The sequence below is a fragment of the Dicentrarchus labrax genome, unplaced genomic scaffold (genome assembly GCF_905237075.1).
Source record: "Dicentrarchus labrax unplaced genomic scaffold, dlabrax2021, whole genome shotgun sequence".
Classification (NCBI taxonomy): domain Eukaryota; kingdom Metazoa; phylum Chordata; class Actinopteri; family Moronidae; genus Dicentrarchus; species Dicentrarchus labrax.
In genome coordinates, this window is record NW_026136714.1 from 14,613,877 (window position 1) to 14,641,431 (window position 27,555).

The window sequence follows — 27,555 nt, forward strand, 5'->3', positions numbered from 1 at the left end:
TAAGGACAAGAGAAAATAAATGTCAATAAGAAGTAATGATACAAGTGTATTTAATAAGACAACAGAACAATGTGACCTTTGAAAAAGAAGAAGAAAAAAGTTTGTTTTTGTATTTTAAAATTGTAATCCTGCTAAATAATCCCCATTTTTACTAAATGTAACTACAATCTCATTATGTCTCTTTGCATCCTGATAACGTAACTCAGTTACATGTAATCTGTTACTCAACAAGCCCATTCTCATGCTCAGATAGATAATGAATCATATACTCCACTGTTATGTTATTGGTCTTTGCTTCTGAAATTATAAGTGGAAACATGGATTTTGTTTTTCTCAAAATACATTTCAGAATAAAAAAAGTTAAAGATCCGCTGTGTAACATTTAGGATTGGCGGAAAGTCTTGTGTATAATCACCTGAATATATGAATCATTGTGTCTTTATAAACCGCCATGTTTCTTTGAATAAAAGGCCGTGTAGGATCATGCTTTATTTAAACCCAGATTACAGAACCTAGTTTTAGTTGTTCACATGTTATTTGAGATTTTAAAGATGGTGAGTCGTCATGTCACATGTCCAATTTGATCTCCTCCTCTTCCACATATTTGTCTAACAAATTAGTGGACTAAACTAGAATTTAACCGCAGTAAATCTGAGGCCCTACTACTGTCTACTATTTCTGCTTTTAAGGTTAAGTTGGAAAAATTCTTTGCCACTATAACAACACTCAGTGGCTGGTTTTGAGTGTTTTTGCCCCATTTTTTTAACACAAATTTGCTGAGCATCACATAAATGTCAGCAGTAACCTTTATTAGGGCCTGTTCCTTACTGCTGGGCCATAAGACCAAAACTTTGTATCAAAGTATAGCACAGTATTAATTTTCTGCACGACTATGTATAGGTTTATAGTGGCTCACTCGACTGTCAGCAGTACAGATACAAAAACATTTTAATGTCATCATGTGTATACTAAAGGCTTTCAGTGCTATATTTGGCCCCAGAAAATAATTCAATATGAAGGAATCTGAATGGAAACGTTGTAAAAACAACTAAGAAAACAACTTCTTTTTCAGAACAGACATTTTAAAACAGTTGTACCAGTACAAGTATTTTAATATTCAAAGAGATATTTCTCAATTGTCCTATTGCTCATGTGCGGTGGTGTTTTTCCCTGTTAAAGAGAGTTAGATATGGATTATTGTAATAAAGTTATAGCCGTTATAAGAAGGATATTGATTAAAGACCCTGACGATGTATTTTCTCAATCAGCTTCTTGTAGCTCAGAGCTCAGTTGTCATCAGATCATCCCAACTGAGCCACCTCCATGAGGACTAAGCACACTCCATCTGCTGATGAAGGCTGTAAAATGTGGATTAAAACCTGCAGAAAAAAGCAATTAAGTGGCACTTGAGTTCAGTTTTTATAAATAAAACTGATATTTTAAAGATAATCTTTCACACTCAAGTTTCCTGGTGCTTTAAACAACTATAGCACAAATTAATTTAGTCCATATTATCCAATAACCTTTGTGGTGCGCAGTTACACCAACAGAATACAAACATGTGTGTGTCGGTGTCCTGAAATGGAGGCGGAGTGAGGGGTCACTTCGTTTTCGCTCCTCTCTGCTCCAGATCAGGCCATGAGGCTATAAAAGCCAATCAGAGCCGCTGGTGCAAACTGCAGCATCTGCATCGTGTCCACGACTGGAAATAAAAATTAAAACTATTATTTAATCCTTCATCCTAGGATACCACCATAACACAATTAAAAATTATATATATATATATATATTTTATAGACTTGTTTCTTGTTTTACATCCTCCCCCTCTTCCTCAAATGAAACCTGACACATGCATTTCCTCTTTTATTGTGTAGATTTATATTATATTTATATGCTGCTGCACTCTTTCCTATTAAAACCATATGAGGAGTGAACTACACATCCCGAGGTGCTCCTGATAACCCCTCCGGTGTGTGTGTGTGTGTGTGTGTGTGTGTGTGTGTGTGTGTGTGTGTGTGTGTGTGTGTGTGTGTGTGTGTGTGTGTGTGTGTGTGTGCTGTGGCGCTGGAGACCGAGCAGGCCTATTGGACTACCAGGGTGCTTTTGTTGAACCGGAGGAAGAGGGAGCTAGAGATTATTATTAAGAAGAAGGCTGCACACGGGAGAGGAGGGGGAGCGAGAATTGAACATTATCTGTCTCTAGCAGGGTTTTTCTCTAAATGCTCCGGCTGCCTACATTGAGGAAGAGCCAAGCTTTGGGATTGGGCAGCGAGCAGATAGCGTAACACCTCCTCCTCCTTCTCAGTAGAGAATTGCGTTAAAACGAAAAAGGAAAGGCCTGCGCTTTATCTATATTACAGGGATTATCTTTGGATTTTTCTTCTTCTTCTCATAGATTAAACGAGGAAACGTCGCTGGTTGGTGTATGTGTTTAGAATGGGACACGCTGAAGGTACTGGCATTTTTGTTTTTTGTTTTTTAATAATTTCCCTGCATCTCTCGAGTTGGGCATGTAAAAGAAATCTGTGCTGCTCCTCTTGCTCTCTCTCTCTCTCTCTCTCTCTCTCCTCTTCAGCGATAAGCGTGTTTTTACCATGGCTGCTGCCGCTGTCGATGCATGTTGTTGTCCCCCTCTCACACTCCTCCTACCTCTCCTTCTCCTCCCCGCACCTCTTTCTTCCACACCGACCGCTTTCTGCTCGCAGCTAGCTTCATTTTCCCTCTCCATGGAGGTACAATCACGCCAGACAATTTGATTTAAAGAGGCAAAGGCAGCCATATTGGCACTGGAGTGTTAGCCTAGCTAGCATTAGCTAGCCTCCTCTGTCGTCTTCTTCCATGTGTGACGTTCACTAACGGTAACCGCAAACGTTTGTGAGCGCGTGTTTGGAGACAAACGGTCGTGTCCTCGCGCCGTGTTCGTTTTCCGACCGTTAAAAACGGTTAACGTCTCTTCAGAGACATCCCCCCCCCTCCCCCCGTTTTGATGTCAGGTAGCTAGCTTCGGGGCTAGCATCGCAGAAGGCTATAAGATCATTCAGTGAAACATGTTTGTCTGTGCAGTCGTGTGTATATATATATATATATATATATAATATAATATAATATAAATGTGACCACACAGGTTGTAGCTAAGTATTAACGTTAACCACGGCCACCACAAGTCGATATATGTGTCCAGTGACCGTTAGTTGACACCTTTATGGATGTTTACATCACCGTCGTCAACCTCCGGGCAACGCTTAGCAACCCGAGTCTGTTCAATTAAACCACAGTCAGTCTGCTCACTGTGGGCATGCTACACTTTAAAACCTGATCAATCAATCACTAGATATTTAAAGTGTTATGTTAAATAAAGAGCAGCGGGGAAACTGGACACTGGTAGCTGCTCTTTGTTTTGTTTGGGAGAGCAGGCCACCATGTGTTTGTGTTGATGTAATTAAAATAAACAACTCAAAATGATCTATAGTTTGTGAAAAGAGGCACCACACAGATGATTAATGGATATCAATAAGGAGGCTGTGTAAACTTATCAGGCAGAAGCACAAACTGGAGTTTGTTTTCTGTTTTGAGAGCAAGTTTAAGATATGTGATGGTGATTTTTGGGAAGAGTTTGACCATAAAAGTCCACTTATTGTCCACTGGTATCTAACATTCAGACAGCACTGTGGGTTTATCACACTAACAATCATTTTTCTTTACAGATTCACTTGTTGATTATTTCATTTTCATTGATCTATGAAATATGGGGAAATCCTCTGATAGTCCAAAACTCAAAGATATTCAGGTTACCACATTTATATATATATATCTTAACAAATCAACCAATAATCACATTTGAGAGGCAGGAAGCAGTGATATTTTTTTTGCCAGTTTTGTTTGAAAGTGATTATGAAAATTAATCTACTAATTGTTTCCGCTCTTGGGTTTATTAGGAGCTGAGGTTGGATTGGAGAGATACTATATGTATGCTCTGGATGATGCAACACGACATATAAAACATAAAGGCCGCTGATAGGCAATTATTATCTGTCTGTAAATATCCACCACTGAAGCACAGTGTTAAATCAAATTGTAAGAGCAGGTGGTACATTTTTTTTACAAGACCGTTTTTGAATTATTACTTTTATTGCACTGCATTGTCGATATGAACAGGAAAGACCGAATATAACATGCAGCAAACGTCCCTCGCTGGACTCAAAGTGGGGATGTCATATTTATATTTTATGCATGCATGCATCTTACCTACGAGGTCACCGGGAGGCTCCAGTCCTACAGTTTTACCTTATCTAGAGGCTGTGGTGTACAGGTTTATGTACAATATTATTATTATTATTATTATTATTATACATTTATGTTTAATTAAATTACCACAAACCAACTGACACACGGTGAACCAGGGGTTAGGGTATTATAACAGAATAGGAGAACTGGTTGTTTTCTGGATTCTCTGGATGAAACATTATGAAGCTGTCTGCAGTCGGCACTGTATCTGATGCACATACACGATGCATAGAGAGTGGCAGAGTACATCTGATACATGTCAAGCTGCTGCTACTACGTGTTCTGTCATTTCTTAGGGCTTCGTAGAGAAAGATGATCTTGATCAAGGTATTTGAGTCATTTGAAAGCACGGTGTGGAGTTGTTGCAGTCATAATGAGTTAAACCTGTCTGTGCCTCATTTAATTGTATCCGTCTCTGCCAACAGGTCCAGTCAAAGAAAAAGACAGTTAAGGATGCAGGAGCCCAACAATGGATTTCTCCTTCTCTTTCATGCAAGGGATCATGGGAAATACAATTCAGCAACCCCCTCAGCTCATTGACTCAGCCAACATCAGACAGGAAGGCACCTGCGACACCGGCAGTGACCCGGGCGAGGATGGTGGACGCTCCTACAATGATGCTGCCCTGGATGCGGAGTTTTCCTACCCGCCTTCGGCCTCGGAGGACATGTCGCAGGTCTCCAACGGCTACCCGCCGGGTCTGGGAATGTACGAGCCGCAGGCCAAGTTCTCGATGTACTCGCAGTTTCCCAACGGCTCGGCTAACGGCTACGGGGCCATACGGAGCTACGGAGATCACGGCCTCATGCCGGGGGAGGGGACGGTCCTGAGAGGTCCTGGCCTCCAGGAGAGACCATTGTCTCCCGTGTCTCCCCCTCTGCCCACACATCACCCACACCTCCACCACCATCACCATCTCCCCCATCACCACCACCATGCACACCACTTCCACTCAAACCCACCACATTTACAAACCCACCCGCACCCACAGAGTCCTCCGCCGCCGCCGCTGCCCTCCCAGCACCACTTGTCCCAAACGCCTCACATCATGACCCACACTCTACCCCCTCCTCCCCCATTACACCTGCCTTCCTCCAGTCCTCCGCCCTCCCTTGTGGACAGTACCCCTTCTTCTCAACCCTCTCATGTCCCGTCCAACACCCCCGGTGGGGTGCTGAAGAAGACCAGCTCTCCAGAGATCAAACTGAAGATCATAAAGACGTATCAGAACGGAAAAGAGCTGTTTGAATCTGCGCTGTGTGGAGACCTGCTGCAAGAACTGCAGGTAATGCATTCAGATACACACACACACACACACACACACACACACACACACACACACACACACACTGTATCTATAGCATAGGAATGTATAATCTTCTGTATGATATGAAATTTAAAAAACACGTATACTTAATGTTAAAGCGGAAATGATCAGTTGCATAATCAATCAATCAATCAATCAACAGAAATTTAACTGGCAACAATATTTGTTCATTGTTTAAGTGATTTTTCATGAAAAATACAAAATATACTTTGGTTCCTGCTTCTCATATTAAAGGAGCAGCTGTTTATCTCAGTTTTGTTTCATTGTGAAAATGCAGAGGACATTTATTTACAATATTCTGACCATTTCTGAATAAACAAGTAATTGATTATTTGGGGGGGGGGAACTGCAGTTAAATTGATAATGAAAAAAAAATTAAAATTGCTCCACGATAATCCTGCTGAGTGGACAAAAGTTCTCAACTCAAGGCCCACTTACCAGCTTCATCAATGTGAGCCATGAGCCTCTTGGCTTCTTTTTGCTACGATGTTAATCTCAACTGTATATTATTTTATATATTTAATAAACCTTAAGAACTACTCCTGAAGGCATTGTAGATTAAGTCAGACTTTATACTCAAATAAATTAAAAGAGACAATAACGATGGTAGCCTGAACTTTTCTCACCCCTCACACTGTTCATAGATAACTTACATCAGATAACAAGTTTATTTATCTGAGACAATAAACATAAACAAACGACTGAGATGTCCGAGGCGTTGCACAGAGACACTGCAAACAGCAGTTTGTTTTAAACTCAGAACAGAGTAACCAGAAGTATAATTTATATAGTTAGTGCCTCAACTAATAAGTATATTGTAATTATTGATTAAACAATTAATTTCTCTTTTAATCAATTACTTATAAAAATCAATTAAATTACACGTTTCTGGAGTCCGAGGTGCCTGTTTGTCCAAACGATATTCCTTAACGCAAAATTTACTTTTATATAATCTTTACTTTTTGTCGGCTGGAACCAGCATCGTTTGTGTACCTTGAACAATGATCAAAATCGTTGATTAATTATTTGTCAATAGATCAACTGACTATAAGTTTCAGCTCTACGTGCTAACAGCATGTCTTACATTATATTACATTACATTACATTACATGGCAGTGTATATTGAACAACGCAAAATTACTTTTTAACTCTAATCTGTCCAATTAAAATTGTTACACTGTGAGCATCTTAGTTTCCTTTAATCATCTTCTTATTAACAGAACTTCAGAAGTGTTTATCTGAGGAACATTTGATATCAGCAGACAGAGAGATCCATTTGTGTGTTACTAAAAGCAAAAAAAAGAAGAAAAGATGACTGATGTTTTTATTTTACTCAGAAGGAGTCTCAGAAGAACGATGCCGCTCAGATGCAGCGCAGACATGAGAGGAAGAAGGAGAAGAGGAAAAAGAGTGCGAGGCTGCAGCTGCAGGTCCATGAACAGAGCCTGGACGAGAGCCAAACACAGGCAGGTACCACGGGCCAGACGGAGGACATCCACATCGAGCCCCAGCAGATAGAAACACCTCCAGTGCAGACGGAGAAGCCTCAGAAGACCGTTATCAAAACTGAACCAAAGACGCCGAAGGCAAGAACTCAACTGTTCGCTCTCCGTAGTTTGAATTCTTTGCACACAGATCACTGCAGATTACCGTAAACACACAACAACACACTTTTACAATTGTTTGAAAAACAGAGCGGTGACTCGTCTATGTTCACGTTTAGGTTCCGAAGGTCCATCATCCATCAGTGATCCAAGAGACGGGCTTCTGTAAGGAGTTTGTGATTGGAGATCTGGTGTGGTCCAAAGTGGGTACCTATCCCTGGTGGCCCTGCATGGTCTCCTCTGACCCACAGATGAAGGTCCACACTCGCATCAACACCAGAGGTACGAGCGCACTTGCACCAAAAATCACTCTCCATCATTCACACGTGTATGGAAGTGGAAGCACACACGCTGCAGCTTGTTTTCCTTCCTCTGTGTCTGTGCAGGTCACAGGGAGTATCACGTCCAGTTCTTTGGCAGTGTCGCTGAGCGGGCCTGGATCCATGAGAAGAGGATAGTCATGTACCAGGGGAGGCAACAGTTTGATGAGCTTCAGGCTGAGACTCTGCGTAAAGCCTCAAACCCTGTAGAGAAACACAAAGTACGTACGAATGCATCTAGGAAATATTGTCAGGCTTTATATGTGTTGTGATTCTGTAAAGCACAGATGTATGTTTGAAATGTGTGCAGTAAATAATTGTATGGGATTAGTAAAGAGCCAATCTCATCATATATAACAGATATAGAAAAGATTACAACAACCGACCTGTAATTGTATTTGATCCATATTGGCAACCTGCATAGAGACACTTGAAACAAACATTTGTCTCCCATAATCAGGACATTGTTATTATATAGAAGAAAGCTGCCATCCTGATGATGAAAATGTCTTTTAATAAGACGGGGAGAGCAACTGTCTGTGGCTGTTTTAAGAGGTCATTTGGCTTACGGATGAGAAAGCGCTTCAACATTCCCAAAAAACTCTGTTGTAAACTTACTGCCAGTGCACTGGTGGTTAATCTATCGCGTGCCAAAGATGGCCTACGGTTCCTGAGCCCTGGATTACTGTATTGGTAGAAGTGGCACCTCATTACTTTTAAGATCAGTCATGAAACAGTGTAATACAGTTCAAATATAAAATATATCTTAAATTATCAAGAGACTTTTCAAGAGCACCTGCCTGTTATTTAAACATGGTTATTTATTGATGTTTTATTTTCAATATACACTTATTTATAAAGCCCAATCACAAATTTTCTTTTTGAAAGAATAATTAGCAGCTCTTTAGCATTTTCTTTTGAATTTATATCAGTGGAAGCATATTATCAGCTGTCCTCTCCACAAGAAGAAGATTCACTGTATAAATTAATTGAATTTTACTTTGTTGCCTCATTGGATTACAACACATCTGTTTTTATAGTACAACAATGTATTTTTCATACATTCTCTAAATAACTCGCCAAATTGAAGGTCTCTCTGTAACAATTTCAGTCATTGGGAGCCATTTGTATTCAGTAACTTGTGTCCTTTATGTAATTAGGGTGAATTACAGTGAGCAGTGTCCTCTGACAGCAGACAACAACAATCTTTAATCTTTAAAATTTGGGTGAAAGTATTTTTAAAAAATTGGGAAAAAAAATAACTTGGTACATTTGTCTTCTCCAGCTTCTGAAGCCTATCCCTCAGCGGGAGCGTTCTCAGTGGGAGGTGGGTGTGGGCCACGCAGAGGACGCCTTCGTGATGTCGCGGCAGGAGCGGATCGACAACTACACCTTCATCTACGTTGACCCGGAACCTAATGAAACCCCGCCCAGCAAGAAACCCAACATCCGAGCTGAGAAACGAAGCCGGCGCTCCAGCGGCTCGCTCAGTAAGAAGGAAGACGGAGGAGTGAAGTCACCCGACAGAGAGCAGCCGCCACGGAGGCAGCTGCCACGCAGGCAGTGTAGTATTTCAAACGCAGACGACAGCACAAACTCCCAGGCCTCAAATGAAGAGAAGAACCAGAGGGGGGACCAGCGTAAGACCAGCTCCCCAAAGCAGAACTCCGGTTGTGATCCACGAGTGCGGCAGGACTCACCGCCACCGGTCAGGGCCTGGAAAACGGCAGCAGCCAGAAAGCTGCTGCCTCTCTCCATCACCATGAAGAGGCTCAATGTGGAGATCACAAAGTGTGACTGGCCTCTCCTGCAGAAAAAAGCCGCTGCGTCTCCGAAAAAAGACAAAGAAGAAGAGAAGGAGGAGAGAGTGGAGAGAGAGGCCAGGCAGCCCGACCTGGGATACTGCTCCCCCGAGGTTGGTGTGACTCAGGCAGACAGAAAAATGTATACATGACAAAGTTAACCTGTAGGGGTGTTTCAAATGTTGATGCTTTCATCAGGACAGCAGAGCTAAACCTGAGCCCAGTCCTGAGGAGGAGGAAGACGGGGACGAAGGGGAGGAAGAGGGGGAGGAGAGAGAGGAGCGGAGAGGCTCCCCCGCCAGTCGGAGGAGCGAGGAGGGAGGAATGCAGCCGACCTCCTCTCCTGGATCCCACCACAGTAGTCCACACGGTTGGTAGAACACAGACATGTAGGGCGTTTTGTTTTCATAAGTATTATAAGATATAAATCTCATTATCTTTCTGTGTTTTCAGGTTCTCAGGAGAGGAAGCTGCAGCGGCGGTCAGTCAGGAGCAGGTCTGAGTCAGAGAGAGGCAGCGATCCCGTCCCTAAGAAGAAAACCAAAAAGGAACAGGTATCAGATAACACACTATACACTGTCAGCTGTCACATAAACGCAAAATTGCCCCAAATATAGCATTGATGGGGGCGTGTTGCTTAAGGTTAGACAATGAATAACGATTCAGGCACTCTGGTAGTTCTCTGTATGAGACCTCTGTATCAGTACACCTGTTGAAGTGAGGGAGGAGACTTCATTATTTTGCTAATGTTCTCCTGAACGTGGCCTTGCAAGACTTTCCACAATGATAACTTACGTTAAACCACCTCCACAGGCGGAGATGGCTCCTGAGACCACACTGAGGACGGGCTCACAGAAAGGTATGGGTACCTTATTTCATGCCTCCTGTAACCCTCTGCAGTGGGAACTCCTTATACTAAAGTTAAATCCATCTTTTTTTTATTCCCCCGCCTTGTGTGATCCTCTAGGAGCCAGTGAGATCTCAGACGCCTGCAAGCCCCTGAAGAAGCGAAGCAGAGCTTCAACAGATGTGGAGATGGCTTCTTCTCAGTACAGAGACACCTCTGATTCTGACTCAAGAGGCCTCAACGATCCACAGGTACAATAAGAAAACATGTACAGAAATACCCACAAACTTAAAGAGGAAAATACAGTTTCTCTTTCACACAGAATATGTATAAACATCCAGAGGTAAAGTCAGAATATACATACAGTATTTGCCTTACTTACAGAGATGTTTCCAGCACATAGTGCAGAATTTATAAGACAGTAAAATAGTCTCGGATAGCATTTTTTTATTTCTGTATTTTCAGAAATGTGTTGGACTTTTTTACACTCATCACAACTCGAGCAAAACAATGAGTCGTTTTGTCAAGTAATTAATTGTTTAAGGAAAAATGTCAAAGATTCAGTGATTCCAGCTTCTCAGATGTGAATATTTTATAATTTTATCTAATTTTATCGATTGTAATCTGAATATCTTGGGGTTCTGTAATATTGGTTGGACAAAGGAAGACCTCTCAATGGGCTCTTGGAACTTGCGATGGGGATTTTCTTACTATTTGCCGACATTTTATGGACGGAACCATCAGTTCATCAACAAAAGAGTTGAAAGACTAATTAATAATGGGAAATAATCATTAGTTGCAGTCTGGATATTCACACACTGTGCTGTGTTAGTTGCATCTTTTGCTTTGTACAAATAGATTCTTTCACACAAAACACATCAGCAACTTGCTCTTCTTTTCCATCTCACAGGGTTTATTTGGGAAGAGTCTTGACAGTCCAGCAGCAGCAGATGCAGATGCTTCAGATACTCAGTCCGTGGACTCTGGATTGTCCCGTCAGGACAGCAGCACTGGCAAGAGAGACACCGTCTGCCAGGTCAGTGCTGCTCATGAGTCCCTTTGCTTTCTTCTAAAAAGCTTACAGGTGTTGAGTCTCATATGATGTTCCAACCGCCTTTCTCTGCGTGTTTGTGCGTAGATCTGCGAGGTGTATGGAGAGGGTTTGGTGGTGTGTGAAGGTGACTGCAACAGGCAGTTTCACCTGGAGTGTCTTGGTCTGACGTCCCTACCTGAAGGCAGATTCACCTGCTTGGAATGTAGAAATGGTGAGTGGATATCAGGATTCAGCTTCACTATCACATCTGTTGTGTTTGGCTTTTTTTACTATCCAGACTCTCTCTCTCATTCTGTCTCTAGGCAATCATCCTTGTTTTAGCTGTAAAACGGCGGGGCGGGAGGTGACACGCTGCTCTGTGTCTGGATGTGGTTGTTACTACCACGAGGATTGTGTCCGTAAACTCCCCGGCGCCACCAGCAGTCCAGGCGGAGGCTTCTGCTGCCCCCAGCACAGCTGCTCTACCTGCTGCCTGGAGAGAGACTTGCAACGAGCCAGTAAAGGTAAAGATGGCCTCAGATTAGTTTTTCAGCTGATTTCCTGTTTGGTGATGTAGCAGCAGCTCACTGTCCCACAGCTTCCACTGCAAACTCAAAGTGTGAAGAGCATGAAACGAAACTTTCTTTTTCCATTACATTTTCTAGCTGTTATTAATCAGTAGCAATTGAAAATAGGCCAAAGCTGTACTTCCCTGCTAGAATATATAAGACAAAAGTACAAGAAGATGAAGCTTGAAGTTTGGAAGACTGTGTTTTTCTTCAGGGAAATTAGAATTAGAATTTAAGTTTGAGAGGACTGACAAAAAGGTCCTACTTTACCTCGACTGAAATCTTGTGCAGCTTTTCCTACAGAATATTTTGTGACTTAAAACATCCGGTTCCACCTCAAACTGAAAGTGCTCTATTTGATGTGAGGTGAGAGGCATCTGCAGGCTGCAGACCATTATAAAGTAACTGCCATGTTCCTGGAAATGTCTTTAGATGATGGTGCATTATCTTGCTGGAAATATATTGAGAAAGGAAAAAATGGGGATGGACTGTTTGCAACAGAAATGACCCTCAGGTGTTAAGCTGCGACACCATCAAGTACAATTGATACCTTTGGCACCAGGCAGGATTAATGCTGTCTGATTCTGACTATACTGTAAGTGCTACATGTGGATTGATAGAAAAGCTGGAAAGCAAGTAAAAGAAACCTAAAAGTCAGACCTTTGCAGCCTATGCATTTCTTACATAGTGTATTATATTTTCTTAAAACCCCTCAAAGGGTCATCTCAAATAACATCCTTCAGTGAATTATGTTAAATATATGTATATACTGTGTTTGAGTATTAGTATGTAGAGTCAATCCCAATAAAAGATCATAGTTTTTTTTCAAGTATTTTTTTTGGCTTTTATTGCCTTTATTTGATAGGACAGCTGAAGACAGACAGGAAAGGGGGGCAGAGAGAGAGGGGGGGGATGAACACACGCAGTAAAGGGCCGCAGGTCGGATTCGAACCCTGGGCTGCTGCAGCAAGGACTCAGCCTCGGTACATGGGTCGCCAGCTCTACCCACTGAGCTAACCGGGCACCCAGAAAATCATAGTTTTATGGTTAAGAAATAATAATTATAATTGTCTAAACGGTCTATAACAGTGGCTCCAAATCTTTTTGGTGTTTCAGATGTTGATGAGCTATTAGCAGAGATATTTTCCTACTAAGCTTCTCAGATGGTTTAATTTAAGTGTTTAACTGTTTGATTCCCAAAAAGGTAAAATTATCAAATATTTCTCACAAAAAATCAAAGTAAGAGAAATGTGTATTTGCATAGCAGAACTTAGTTTTTTCTTTTTTTCAGTCCCATTAAACGTCCCACAACCCTCCAGATTATTCTTCCATCCATTTGGATGATCAAGATTTGGTCACACTACATGACTTTTGAAGTTGTCAGATCTCTGTACTGTTCACTCCACACAACGTTCAGTCTGGGAGTTGTTGTTGTGGTTTTCACACTACATGACTGATGGGACTCAAACTATGTTTCATTATCATTCAGCATCATTAGGTTGAGAACCAGCGGTGCAAAACATCAAATGTTCAGTGTCGAACCATGTTTATGCCTTTTTGTATTGTTGAAGTAGAATGAACCAAGGAGAAAAAAATTAAAATTCAAACGCTAACAACTGAAGGCTGAAGCCACCAAATAACGTAGCAAGTGTTCATATTTTTCCCTTCAGATTTCCTTTAATTACAGCTGCAACCCATAAAGGAATCTGACCTAATTTATTATAAAAGCTCCTTTTCACAGCTCTACGCGTGCTGTACTGCAGTGGTTCCAAACCTTTTTCTTTACGGGACCCATTTTCTATCGTTGACTAAACTGGCGAGCCCTGACTAAGTGACACATTTAATGGATATTTCATATTATATTCAATACACCACAGTAACAATAGAGAACAACTTTAAAACTGTACAATGAATAAAATACATCAGTTTTCCTGATATTTATACACAATTCAACTTTTTTGAGATATTCAGTGTTTTCTTTGTATTGCTCTATCAGCTCTGTGGTTGTTTGAACTTTTCTAATGCAGGATGAGTCTGTTTATCAGAGAGTGAAGGCTCTCTGAATGTAACTTGTGTTCAAAGTCTGTGTCTTCAAAGTTTAGCTCTTAAATAATAATTTAAAAATTTAAAAACAACAATTTCATTTAGTTTTCTTCACAGAAACTAATGAAGTGCTGAGATATAGGCCTACTGTATATTTTAGACTTTTTTTGGACTCTTTACCAGTGCTGTACCGTATCACAACTACAGGACTTTTGTGACTTGTGGAGGGAACAGTTCACAAAAACATATGAAGTGACCACTGAGTTTAAAAGGTCAGAAGCTTGGTTACAAAACGGTCACTGAGTCCTCTCCTCTGCTTCCCATCCAGGTCGTCTGATGCGTTGTATCCGCTGCCCGGTGGCCTATCACACGGGAGACAGCTGCGTGGCGGCGGGCAGCGTCATCCTCACCCATCACATCATGATCTGCAGCAGCCACGGCAGTGCCAAGAGGAACGGCCTCCTCACCTCTCCTGTCAATGTGGGCTGGTGCTTCCTGTGTGCCAGAGGTAAGCTCTCACACTAACGGCCTTCCTCTCCCACAGCCGTGATTCAACAAGTGACCCTGAACACACTTTGCTCCCACTGGCTGATTTCAATCTTGTGACAAACCGCAAGATCAGTTCTTCTTATTTGCATTTCACATTGGAGGAACCTGATCAGCCTCCATGACTGTAGTCTTTTCATCTTTTTTGGGGGAGTTTAACCATTTTTTGACAACACTCACAACTGCAGTAACATCTCATGAGTGAAAACTGAAACCTCGCATACTTTTGTTTAGATATTTTATCTTTTTAATATTACATGTTTCATGTTTGACATTGTTGTTCATGAAATAGCATCGCTGTGAAATGTAATGTTTGTTTTCCATCCCGATACTAATACTATGAATGAACCAGGCTGTTACGCTGCACTCCACTTAAATGAATCCCATCTGTCCTGGATGGTGATGACTACAGGATTTACCCTTTTTTTCTTTTTAATTACTTTTAACCAGTTTAGATCTGATGTTTTGCCTGTTTGAACAACAAGTTGAGTGCACTGTTTGGCCTCTTTGTGTTGGGACAAACTTTGTTTTACTTGTTTCTTCTGTGTGTGTGCGTGTGTGTGAGAGAGACTGTGCGTGTGTTTGTTCTTTCTCTTCTTTTTGTGAATTTTTGGGTAATTTCGAGTTTGACTGCGGCTCACCCCCGTCTCTTCCTGTGTGTCTTGTGTAGGGCTGTTAGTGCAAGACCTTACTGACACCATATTAAGTTCATATGCCTATAAGTCCCACTACCTTCTGACTGAGTCAAATCGTGCTGAGTTGAAATTACCTATGATTCCCTCTCCTTCGTCAGCTACCAAAAAGAATGTTGGGAAAGGTAACTGCACAGTTTTTCTCTTTCTCCTTTGTCCCACTGGTCTGTGTTTTGTGTTGTGCCTGCTCCCATTCTGATTTAGTTTCCCTTTTTGTACGCATTTTTCATTTCAAAGCCTTGAGGTGCAAAATTTAATTAACTGGTTAAATGTGCAGTTAATTTTCATGCAGAGTGGCGCAAAGTAACCTCAGCCAAGTTCCCTAACACATTAACAGATAACAGTGGGCCTCATGCGAGAACAGTTCTGTATTATTAATAATAAACTTTTATAAATTGGTCTTTTCCACAGACATTTTGACATGACACTGTAGGAAAAGCGTTGGTGTAAACAACAAAATTAATTCAGTGTAGCTGCTTCAATTTCAGTGTCCTGATATTGTGCATGCTGGCCCACTGTCACACTGTCTTAGTGGGACACCTGAACAAAACAGAGCATTATTAGGAGAGTTATTAATAACACCTGTGCTTTTCCCGTTATAAAGAGTTAAAATGTCTGCTGTGAAAAGGGGTTGATGCCTGTGAATATCACCTGTTCACTGAATCATCATTAGCATAATTCATCCTCCTGAATCACTATATAAGGCCATCTGCTCCACTTTATTTGTCAGCAACTTTCATTCAAGTCCTGCTGTCAGAAATCATAAAACAAAAACTGAACACATTTATCAGTGTCAGTAGTGTTATTAGAGACTATTGTTAATATAGTGATTTGTCATCCAAGCATTGCTGTACTGAAATAAAGAAATAAATACAATTTTTTATTTAATTTATTTAACTCAAAGTTCACTTACTCAGATATTCCCCGGGAGCTTCCTCAGCAGGTGGAAATTTGCTGGTGTCACCTGGGTCACATGACAACAGATGGTCATAATAACTGCTGCCTCTGTTGTTGGAAGTGAACTTTGAGTTAATTTTTATCACAGTATGTCTGTTCCCATGGTCAAGAATAAACCTCCACATTCAGAAATGGGAGACAGTCAAGGGGATGTTTTCCAGTAGGTGATATTACACCCTTAATAAATCTTATAAAATCTTTTTAAACAAAAAAAAAAACTAAAATTGGAAAGCTTTGATGATTTTAACTCATTTGTGCATCAAATTTAAAGTCATTATGATTCTCATTATCAGGGCTGGCCTAAGTGTGGCCCGCAGGCCAAAGTTGGCCCGCCATACGGTTCGCTTTGCCCCACCAGATGTATTTAGCAGCAATCTGAGCATGGTGGGGAAAATTGAGCAGGAAGTCAGCCAATTAAGGGAACTAAGGACCAGTACCATTCTGCATTTTAAACAATAGGTGTTTGCTTTTGGCCTGTTGTCCACCATAAAGTTTAAGTTATGCCCTCCAAGGGAAAAAGTTTATTAAACAAGCATTAGTACTTCTTGTGGAGAAACACAGACTATCTGTACATGGCTTGTTCAAGAGATCTGGACGGCTTGTGAATTTCGTTCATGCCTTATAAATAATTCTAAGCACAAGAAAAGTTCTCGTAAATCACTTGCACATTAATTAATCTGTCCGTATGAGAGGTTCTTGCACAAGGCCCATTGTGAGGTTTGTTCATGCTGTGCATGAGCACTCAGTCTGGGTATATATATCTCTGCAATAAAGATCAATCAAGCATTCTTTCAATTTTCAACAAGTACAATTTCTCTGCTGGGAAAATCTAATTGGCCATCAAACCTCCAGTACTGAAACTACTGTATGATGCCCTGATGCAGGATGCTCTGGATTAGTTCAGGTTCTGTCTGTGGTCTGTGGAGCTTATCGCTGCTGGAGACGCACTGCTTCTCTGCTTCAGCACTCTGGGCTTGTGTTTGATTATTTTAAAGGCCTTGTCCAGCCTCACCTCTTCTAAGCTGCAACTAAGTTTTATTTTTGACTGAAATTTTCAGATGAAATGAAATTTTGGCTCATCTCATTTTTTTTGGACCTGCCTTGGATGGAATATAATCTCAATCTGTACTAAATTTGAGCGCAACAATAGTGAAATTACTCTTGTTAAATTTTCATTAGACTTTTAATTAAAGAAAAACATTTTGAAAATTGCGATATAGAAATATGATTCCATGCAAGCTGGTCCGTGCGGGATGTGATGTGTGATGGGAAAGTTTGCTTTACTGGCAGGACTGCATGCCTGCTTTTTGCCAATAATTTGTTTGACTATAACCCTGATTAATTGTTAACTTGCTGGCTGATTTTATTCCTGTGCTGCCGCATGTATTTCCCATAGACTGGTCTTGGTACAGTGCTCTGAATCTGATTGCCAGACATGCTGTAACTGCTACGGTAAAAGTTGTAACCGACCTGAGAATCACATGCAGCGGTTTCCAACTATTTTCAGTCTTTTTACACACGGCATGGCTCTCATTGGAGCCTTCACTCAAGCCAAAAGCTCCTGGCCGTAGCTTTTCATCTCAGAATAGATGACCAGATGTTATAATGGGAGTTGTTTCCCTGCAAAGACTTTATTTCCAAATCGCAGTAAGATGCTGGAAAACCACGACATGGTGCTGTATTTGTAGACTCTGTAGTATCCATACTTCTTCTAGGCTTGTCTGCAAATGAGATTCAGAGTTTGTCCAGGTTTTATGTGCATCACCTAATTATACACTCCTCCTCTCTTTGCATACCAACGCATGCACACACACACATACACACACACACACACACACACTAACACACACACTCACACACACTTACACTAACACACACATACATACAATGTGTACATCCATTCAAATGTAGGAGGCAAGTTGCTGTGCTGCGACTCATGCCCGGCTTCCTTCCACCCGGAGTGTCTGGAGATGGAGATGCCGGAGGGGGCGTGGTCCTGCAGTGATTGCAGGGCAGGGAAGAAACCTCACTACAAACAAATTGTCTGGGTCAAACTGGGCAACTACAGGTATGCAGAGAGCACTGATTATAGACTGCTGAGGGTTGTTCAACTGTCAGTTTATGGTACGGTTACATTTAAAGGATAAGTCCGGTGATTTTCTATATTTTTCTTGTTATCAAAAGATCCAATAAAAAGCCAGAGACAAACAATGAATTGATCTTTTGTATTGTGTGTGTATATATATAGGTCTTATTCCTCTGTGTCTCGGAGCTCCACTGATCTCCAAAAACTATTAAAACACATCATTGAGCCTTACTGTTGCGCTGCCTGACATGTTCCTTTTATTACTGTGAATGTGGGAGCTGTAGTTTATTCTGACTCAATCCCATATACACCACCCTGCTGCTGTAAATACTCACTACTGCAACAAATCACAGCTGAAAACAGTCCCTAACAAAGGCACTGTTTGTTCCTGTCAGACTTTGTGTGTAGAGTAAAAGTAGTAATTAGTTGACATAACCATAGAATATCACCAGTCTTATCCTTTAAGTTCATCACTGCAAATTAGCTTTGTACCTCACACACACAAAAACACAAAAACAGGATGTGACATTATAGATGCAGGTATTCAGGAAATGTTGAGCAGAGCACAGCACTGGTGTTTTCCTGTCTCACACTGACTGTGAGCCATGTCCTTTAATATTTATGCTTCCGTTTATAGTCTGCTAGATTGGTTCTTGATTAAAATATGGCAATGACACAAATAAGGTCTCTTCTACCAAAAAAAAGCATTTCTGTTGGCCAAACGTTTGATTTTATAGATGTCAGAGTTCCACAAACATTAACCTCACTTTTCTCCCTCTTCTTCGTCTCCATGAACAATGTCCCTGTCCCGTTACCTTGCAGGTGGTGGCCAGCGGAGATCTGCAACCCTCGCTTGGTGCCGTCAAACATTCAGAGCCTTCGCCACGATATCGGTGACTTCCCTGTCTTCTTCTTCGGCTCCCATGACTACTACTGGATCAACCAGGGCCGCGTCTTCCCCTACGTGGAGAACGACAAGAACTTTGTCACGGGTCAGATCAACATCAACAAAACCTTCAAGAAAGGTAATTTCTTCCTAGAAAGTTTCCTTGTTGTGATTTCATCTTTTAAAGCTGTTGGAATAATAATGATAATGATAATTATAGTAACAATAAACTATTTATACGGCACTTTTCTAAACAAAGTTGTCAAACAAAGTGTCTTAAAAAATATCATAAAACCAACTGCAAAACTAACCATACAGGGGCAAATAGTAGTAAACAATTAAAAGATACAAAATTTCTGAGATATTGTTGGTGTTGTTTTAGCTCTGGAAGAAGCAGCCCGGCGGTTTCAGGAGCTTAAGGCACAGAGGGAGAGCAGGGAGGCTCTAGAGCAGGAACGCAACTCTCGCAAACCTCCCCCCTACAAATTCATCAAGGTAACGTCATTTCATATCTTACTTAAAAGATTTTATACACTGAAGTTATATTCCATTAGTTTTAGTGTTTTTACTTATTCTGCTGGTGTTTTCCTGTGTCAGTCCAACAAGCCAGTGGGGAAAGTGCAGGTGCACGTAGCTGACTTGTCAGAAATCCAGCGGTGCAACTGCAGACCAACAGATGAACATCCTTGCAGCCTCCAGTCTCAGTGTCTCAACCGCATGCTGCAGTACGAGTGTCATCCACAGGTCTGTGTGCATGTTTGTTATTGTTTGTTAAGCTCATTTATTGAACAATAAAGTGAGGGATCGCTCCTCTTAACTTCTTACCTTTATGTCGTTGTTGTTGTCAGGTGTGTCCTGCAGGAGACATCTGTGAGAACCAGTGTTTTTCCAAGCGTCTGTATGCAGAGACAGAAGTGGTAAAGACAGACGGATGTGGCTGGGGCCTCAAGACCAACCAGGCCCTCAGGAAGGTGGGCATTGAGCTCAGCATCCAATCCTTTCACCCAAAACCATCTTAGATCCCTTGACTTCCAGGCTTTTGTGACCCAGTGATCGCCACATGTTCTTGACATAGATTCCCGCCCCTCTCAGTAATTGTCATTTTAAATTAAGTTGTCCGTGTGATGGCTAAAACAATGTAAATGTTGTTATGTGTTGTTTTCCTCCAGGGTGACTTTGTGACGGAATACGTGGGAGAGGTGATAGACTCTGAGGAGTGCCAGCAGCGAATCAAGCGTGCTCATGAAAATCACGTGACCAACTTCTACATGCTCACCCTCACCAAGGTAACATCAGTGTCCCACTAATACACTGTTGAGAAGAAGGACCTCCAATAAGCATTTCTTCAAGCCTTGTGTCTCAATGTCGGTCTTTCGTTGTAGGATCGTGTGATAGACGCTGGCCCAAAAGGAAACTCTGCTCGGTTTATGAACCACAGCTGCAGCCCGAACTGTGAAACGCAGAAGTGGACAGTAAACGGAGACGTTCGTATCGGACTTTTCACCCTCTGTGACATCGAGGCTGGTGAGTTCACATACCATCTGTTACATTTCTACGTCCAGACAGGTGGAAAATTAAAGGAAAACATGACTAATGCAGATGCTTTCATACAGGACATGAATGGTTTGATGAGGATGAATTGATGTGAATGAATTGAACACTTATCCGGTTTCTGTTGGTTTTTCCTTTAAATTGTCAAACATCTGTATACGTTTACGTGCGCTCAGAGCAGGTTGGATGAACCATTTGATGTGAATCTTGTTCCTGATGTTCCTGCAGACACAGAGCTGACGTTCAACTACAACCTGCACTGTGTGGGCAACAGGAGAACGTCTTGTCACTGTGGATCAGACAACTGCTCTGGATTCCTCGGGGTGCAGCCGACGGTGAGGACGTTTACCTCTCGTCATAGTGAATCCAGTTCTGACTTTGGAAGCTGAGTTTGATGCCTTTTTTTTTTTTTTTTTTTTTTGTAATGTTTCCTCCAGAGTGCTGTGGTGATGGAGAAAGAGGAGAAGGCCAGGAACGCCAAGCTGAAGCCAAAGAAGCGGAAGCTGCGGCCAGAAGGCAAACACACACACGAGTACTTCTGTTTTTGCTGCGGAGAAGGAGGCGAGCTAGTGATGTGTGACAGAAAAGACTGTCCGAAAGCGTACCACCTGCTGTGTCTCAACCTCACCAAACCACCATATGGTAATGACAAAATGACCGTGTGTGTATGTGTTCATTAAAATCAAATTAAAACAAACATTTCATGGTCATTTAAGCAGCATAGCGTACCTGCTGTGATGCAGACAGAAAGAAAACTATATTAGTATATTAGAGTGACATCGGACGTTTATTCTATGTCGCTGATGGAAACAATCTGCAACTTTTTCAATTCCCAAACTTTTTGGTTTGAACCCTCAAAACAGGTAAGATCTACTTGCAGTCACTCGTTGTGACTTGTAAGGAATATTTCTTTTGTTCTTGTTTTATCTGAATGCTTTTAGAAGCCTGAAGAGCTAAAACAATACAGTAATTCACAAGGGAAAAAAAGCAAAATTCAGTTTGAGTTTGTTTTTGGACATCACATCGAGGTGTTTAAGTTTTTGTGTAATCTTTTAAATGAGGTTTTTCAGTGGCTTGACCCCCTACAAACAAAATTTCTGTATACCTTTGTTGTATTGGTGTGGAGCGGGAGATCTCAGAGGTAGACAATTCAAACCCAGGACATATAAAAGCATAAAAGCAATTGTTGGCATCATCATATCAGTGCCAATTAAACCATTTTTAAACAGTAATGTTCACATACTGATATCCTGATCCAAATGACTAAAACCTCTGTATATATTATATTCTATTATATTGTACCCATTCAAACTAAAGAATGTCTAATCTGAATAAGGTGCAATTATTCAGTAATTCAGAAGAGAAAAAAACAAAATATGTATTTTCTGCTTTCCTATCCTGTTAAATCATCTCATGACACCAAAGCTTTATTCTGAGACCTTTAGTGGGTCAGAAAGCGCTGCTCTTTCTTCATAACAAACCTCTCTGTCTGTCTGCAGGACGTTGGGAGTGTCCGTGGCACGACTGCACCGTCTGTGGCGCCCCGGCCTCGTCTCTCTGTGACTTCTGCCCTCGCTCGTTCTGCCGGGATCACGAGGCGGGGGCGCTCACCTCCTCCTCCCTCGAGGGTCGCCCCTGTTGCTCCAGTCACGACCCTGTCAGTCCCCTGGGCTCCAACTCCAGCTCGGCCCAGCCGCGCCGTTCCACTCTGAGCCCCGCCGGGGTCAAAGAGGAGCCAGAGACGGAGCCGGGCCAGCCGGCCACAGAGTGACACCGCAGCTCCCTCAATACCTCGTTCCCTGTAAAGTGCACTCCTGTCGGCCTCCTGGGCTCCGACCCACCTCTGATCTGAAGCAGTGCGCTACGAAAGGGAATACAGTGCTTTTTGACCAGTGCGATGGCCCCCTATTCAGAGACGAGACACACTGGTGAACACCTCGATGCCGCTTGTGGAGAGAGCAGAGCGACGTGGCGTGTCGCAGGGGGAGTGTCCAGGCATCATTGTGCGCCGTTTTCCCTCCTCTCTCGCCATAAAACACCACTACTAACGCTCTCTACAGCTCGCCTGCGCCCCCCCCATCGCAGGGCCCAGACCACCACCTCATTATGTTTCTTTTGTTAATTTTTACAGTTGTGGAAATTTTCAAGTGTTGTCACTTTGCGTCAGTTACCGGCACTTTGAAGAACTCAACGAGTGAGGTGGAGGGAGAGGTAAGAGAGAGAAGAGGAGGAAGAGGAAGAGGAGGAAGGTATAAAGCTGAACCCTCTCCACCACCACGCTGCTCCTCTCCTTGTTTACCTGCTGTAAGCTGTGGTCGGCATCTCACGCACAGGATGGCTGTACGGAGACGAGCCTTTTCTCCTCCTCCACAGCCAATCAACACTCCCGACGTGATCCACCATCTTATTTATCTCTTCTTCTTGGAGGAAAAGACGGAGGGGGGGGGGGGATGACCGATTTTGTGCAATTTTTTTCAGGACCACACTACATTCCAACCTTCCTTAGACATGATTTTAATATACTTATGGGTATAGATGAATATAATTATATACAGTATCTATGTTTGTTAATGTTTACAGACAGATTCTCTCACTTCATCTCGGTGAGTGGTGTATTATGTTTGTTTGTTTAGGTGTTAAGCATTACGCAGACCTCCTTGTGAAAATAGTCCTATTAAGGTGAAATATAATGGTATATAGTGTAATGGTATGACATTACAGAAGTACTTGTGATTTTCATATTGCCAGTCTCACTCGCCATTGTGTACATATTTGGCTCATACTATTGTAAAGTACTTAAAGATCAGGAGGGACAGAGCATCGCCTCTCTGGTTGTTCCTGGAAGAAGGAAACGCTTTTTTAAACAACAAGACAGATCCTTTTTATTTTCTTTTTTCGATAAACTTCTGTTCCCCACATTTCCTCCGAGCAGTTACTGTTATTTGTATTGTAGATGGAGGGGCTCAGCTTGTGATCACTGGTGCTGTCTTAAAGTATTGTTGATCAGCCTTAAGTTGGATTCTGGCTGTAGCAACTACTGCCCAGATGCAGTTCATTTCAGTAACGTCGTGTACTGTGACCGCTTTGATGCTTGTTTTTCTCTCTCTCTCTCTTCAGTTTTTTTTTTGTTTTGCCAAACTTTTTCTGAAAAGCACTTTTACACAGCTTGTCGCTACACAATTTAGCTAGGTCATACATATACAGAAATGTATATTAAAAGAACATAAGACAAGTGTTTCAAAATGGATACCTCTTCTTCTTGTAGTAACGTCGGAATTTAAACTGTGTTGTAACTTTTTTCCTCTCGGTCAGAAACGCGGTGAGTGCTGGGCGTGTTTTTGGGTTGTTGTTTTTTTTTGAGGAAAGTGGCCTGAATGCTGTTGTTTTTTTGGCACAAGTAGGAATGACTGCCAGCCTGGCTTTGTACAAAAAAAAAGTCATCCGTGTCCACGAGAGGCACGTTGTCATTTTCCACCTGGAGAACATCCTCAAGGCTGGGCTTTATATAAAGATGTAATGGTATAACAACAGTCCAGTTCAGTATAATGTACAAATACAAACTTCTGTACAGTGTTTTTAATCGCTCATCTGTCAAATCCAAAATTTTTTGTATTTATTGCACCACATTTTATACCAATTTCTTTTTCAACCACCAGTGCAGTAATTTGTCTCCCTCTCCACCACGGTGTAAGTGAAATAGACTATTTAAAAAAACACGGGGAGTTTTACATGATATATCTGTATCTAGTCATTGCATACGTTTTTGTTGGTTTTTTAACATTTTGGTGTAATGATTCCACATTTGGTAATGGCCGCTGCTCATCGACCTGTATCGTGACTCACTGTAATTGGTGTTAAAAGCAGTGTGAAGCAGTTCAATATCGGAATGTAAAGTTTCAGTTTCAGAGCAGTTTTTATGCTTGTTTTGTTTTGTTTTGTTCTGTTTTTTGACTCAAGTGATCATCACAGCAGGAAGTTTATCTGTAATCATCCCTCAGCCTTTTGCTTGTGATTCCACCCTGGTCACATGACATGTTTGTTTGTGTTTTCTGCCCTTAAAAGATGTTTGTTTAAAGCCTCCCGTCGTGGAGTTAAAGAGTCGAGCCACAGGGTGAAACGGTGCCAGTGTTTCCAAGTGATTTCAGTTCCTTCAGGCTCTCTTTGAATGCGTAGACTAGATACTAAATCATGAAAATAAAAGAAGGGGAGCCATTTGATGCAGAAAAGTGAGAAAACTCCAGGCATGATTTGAAACTTTCCCCCTTCAGCGGATAATTGTGAAAACGGCTTTCTAGTGTCAAACTCTGAGCTTAAATCATTCTGCACAGTGAAGTTCAAACACTGATGTGAAGTAATAATAGGCATGTTTGAGTGGAGGGGGGGTTTAATATGCTAAATACATGCACATGACATACATGCCGACAGACATAACACAGGCAATTCATCAAATAAAGGACCAGAAAAAGGCTTTGACTAGGAAAGACTTGTTTTTTCTCTGTCCTTTATGCCGTTAAATGCCTGTTTTTTGCACAAATTTAGACGATTCAGTGTTCTCGCCTTTCTGCATTCAACAACTAACTCACTTTCTTTCTGTTATTATCGAACCCTTTTTTAGGAAGCCTTTCCCATATTTTCCGTAGATTCCTGATTTTAAAAAAAGATTAAACTTGCTGATTTCCTCGTGCAACTAAGCACTGCTCCCAATTTGCCAAACTCACATTCAGAGACTCTTTATTGCTCAGTTAGCTGTAGGAATTAGGCCACTTCAGTACAATATGCTCAATATCAGGTAGGTGCATCATTAACGCACTTTTTACTTACATACTTACAACAGTCTGTGTGTCTAAACTTGAATTTTCTTTATTTTTTTATTTATTAATGTATTATTTTTTTATATAGGATTCATACTTGTGTGATTATCAGACCGCAGGAATCCTTGACTTTTGTCAAAACTTGTCTGACTGATGACTTGTGATTATATAACTGGTCTTACAGCCTTTCTTTCTTCTCAAGGTGACTGTTCAGCTTCCAGCATCAGACACTGGTTTAACCCACTTCTGTATTCAGTTGGAGAGTCTTCGAATGCCTGATTTTAATGCCAATGTTTTGTTTTTATTTGTGTTCCTTTTATTATTTTTTTTTAACCACATTGCACAGAGTGTGCAAAAGAACCGAACAGCCTTTATTTTTTTGCACCTACAGATTGCATGATCATGAATTACTTTGTGCCAGTTTGTCCACTTCTGTCAGCTGATACAGCCGCAGTATTACGTATGCCTAATTTAAGTGTCCCAGCGTGCAACATTTCATTTTCTTAAAAATACTATCTGATGTGTATGTTTTGTTGGTTTATTCTCATTGTAGTGCCCACATTTCTTTAAAGAGACAGCATGTTTGTTCTCAGTTAAGTGACCCTTAAATCGCCTGAGGAAGATTTTGTCCATGAATTTTTGCTAATTATGAATATTTTTCATGTACACGTAAATTTAGGATGGACCCCCCCCCAACCTCTTGTTTGTCAAAGGGTATGTTTCAGTTAACTGTGACGTCTTTTGGTTTTTGTGCAATGTTGCCGACTGTCATTAAGGTTTTATTTGACATGCTGTCAGAGGAGAAATAGTGTTGGAATAAATAAATAAATCCACCTTCATAAGCACTCATCTTTTTACTTGTAGTGAAATTACTTACGGTAACTCTAACTGGGGTCATATCTATCTCTCTTGGTGTTGCTTCAATTAAAACGTGGATGAACACAAAATACCATGTTGATTACTGTTCAACCTGTGTTAATGCATACTGCATATTGTTGAAGAACCTGTAAATAGTTTGCATTGAACTTGCATAGAATCATGTTACTGTGGCGTGCTCTCTTTTTGCCTGTACAATTCTGCTTCTAAATGTGTGTGACTGTTGAGACGACACTCTTTTTGTACATGACTGTCTTTTTATTTGAGAATATTGATTCTGTCCTTTTTCATTCTAAAGTTGAGTTTGAAGAGTTCAGACATGCCTGAAGTTTGACTTTAATAAAGCTGTACTCTGTCTCAGTGAAACGCTCTCACTGTATATGACTCAGCGAACGTCATATAGACTAACCAACTTGATTTAAGTGGTTGTAAAAGACAGATTTTTACAATATGTTAAGCAATCAGATGACAGCTAATCACAAAGTAGTCAACTACTAGAAATAATAAAATGTAATCTGACAAAAGCAATATAAAATCAGATCTAATGTTGATTCCAGGCTTAGTAGAAATAAAACAATTCATCATTATTGTGTCCATGGTAACGTATTTACCCAGTTTAAAAGGTAAACCCTCCAATAGTCTCCTGACATTCACACATGCATGAGAGTCAGAAATAAGGAAACTTAAAACTATAACACTGTAAAATAAGAGAAACTAGTTTCATTGATTGGACAGGGAAATAAAAACTCACACAAACATCATTGATTTAACCTCTAGGTGGCATCCTGTAACGTGACGTGGCTTCTTGCATCCACTTGTCAAGTCAGATAAAATCACCTACACGACCATTTCCGGTTTATAAAGCAAAGCGCTACCATAGGTTCAGACTCAGATGTACCCTGTGTTTGTCAGGTTATTAACTTAAATAAACTCCAGTGCATATGGGATAAATATTTGTGGCATATTTAAACCATAAATTGGTACAGTGGTCATGTATAAATTAATCAGATGTCCTTGATTAATATTTACACTAAATGAGACAAATATGTGAAACCCAGATGTTATCAAACATGAGGCTGATCTATAAGGCCTAAGTAACACAGTTAAACTGAAGAAACATGCAGTACAGAGTCGATCAATCTAATAATAAAAATATGCCAATAATGATTAAAATCGAGAAATATTCTAAATATTTGCCAACAAATTTCCAGTAGTAGCAAACAAATTTGCCTTCTCATAAACTAATTGACAGTCAAGTCAACACACAGTACAAGTGACACATTAATTTAAGTACATTTTTACTGATTACTTTTTAAATAAG

At 41.1% G+C, this 27,555-nt stretch overlaps 1 protein-coding gene across 5 annotated transcripts; it reads left to right on the forward strand.

Annotated features, from left to right (window-relative positions):
* Positions 1-1,966: 1,966 nt before the first annotated feature.
* nsd3 (nuclear receptor binding SET domain protein 3) lies at positions 1,967-26,600 on the forward strand. Of its 5 annotated transcripts, none has more exons than XM_051423472.1 (25): positions 1,967-2,452; positions 4,710-5,569; positions 6,949-7,197; positions 7,335-7,497; positions 7,602-7,756; positions 8,821-9,450; positions 9,536-9,707; positions 9,791-9,891; positions 10,151-10,196; positions 10,305-10,435; positions 11,095-11,220; positions 11,323-11,449; positions 11,541-11,741; positions 14,158-14,337; positions 15,046-15,192; positions 17,936-18,092; positions 18,933-19,135; positions 19,379-19,491; positions 19,594-19,740; positions 19,845-19,967; positions 20,166-20,282; positions 20,379-20,520; positions 20,776-20,882; positions 20,985-21,189; positions 22,047-26,600. In XM_051423472.1, exons 2-25 carry the CDS (start codon positions 4,754-4,756, stop codon positions 22,316-22,318), a joined length of 4,830 nt encoding a protein of 1,609 aa, XP_051279432.1. In that variant the 5' UTR covers positions 1,967-2,452; positions 4,710-4,753; the 3' UTR covers positions 22,319-26,600. The 5 variants fall into 5 exon arrangements, with proteins under 5 accessions (XP_051279432.1, XP_051279435.1, XP_051279434.1 ...); XM_051423475.1 differs by having other exon boundaries at positions 1,968-2,452; positions 15,169-15,192; XM_051423474.1 differs by having other exon boundaries at positions 1,968-2,452; positions 6,952-7,197.
* The last annotated feature ends 955 nt before the right edge of the window (positions 26,601-27,555 follow it).

What these genes read in the sequence shown, in the direction of transcription:
- nsd3 (XM_051423472.1), top strand. Translation starts at nt 4,754, where the DNA reads ATGGATTTCTCCTTCTCTTTCATGCAAGGGATCATGGGAAATACAATT. An exon ending in AGTACGAGTGTCATCCACAG is followed by an intron (nt 19,741 to 19,844) that starts GTCTGTGTGCAT and finishes TGTTGTTGTCAG; the next exon opens with GTGTGTCCTGCAGGAGACAT. An exon ending in CCAACCAGGCCCTCAGGAAG is followed by an intron (nt 19,968 to 20,165) that starts GTGGGCATTGAG and finishes GTTTTCCTCCAG; the next exon opens with GGTGACTTTGTGACGGAATA.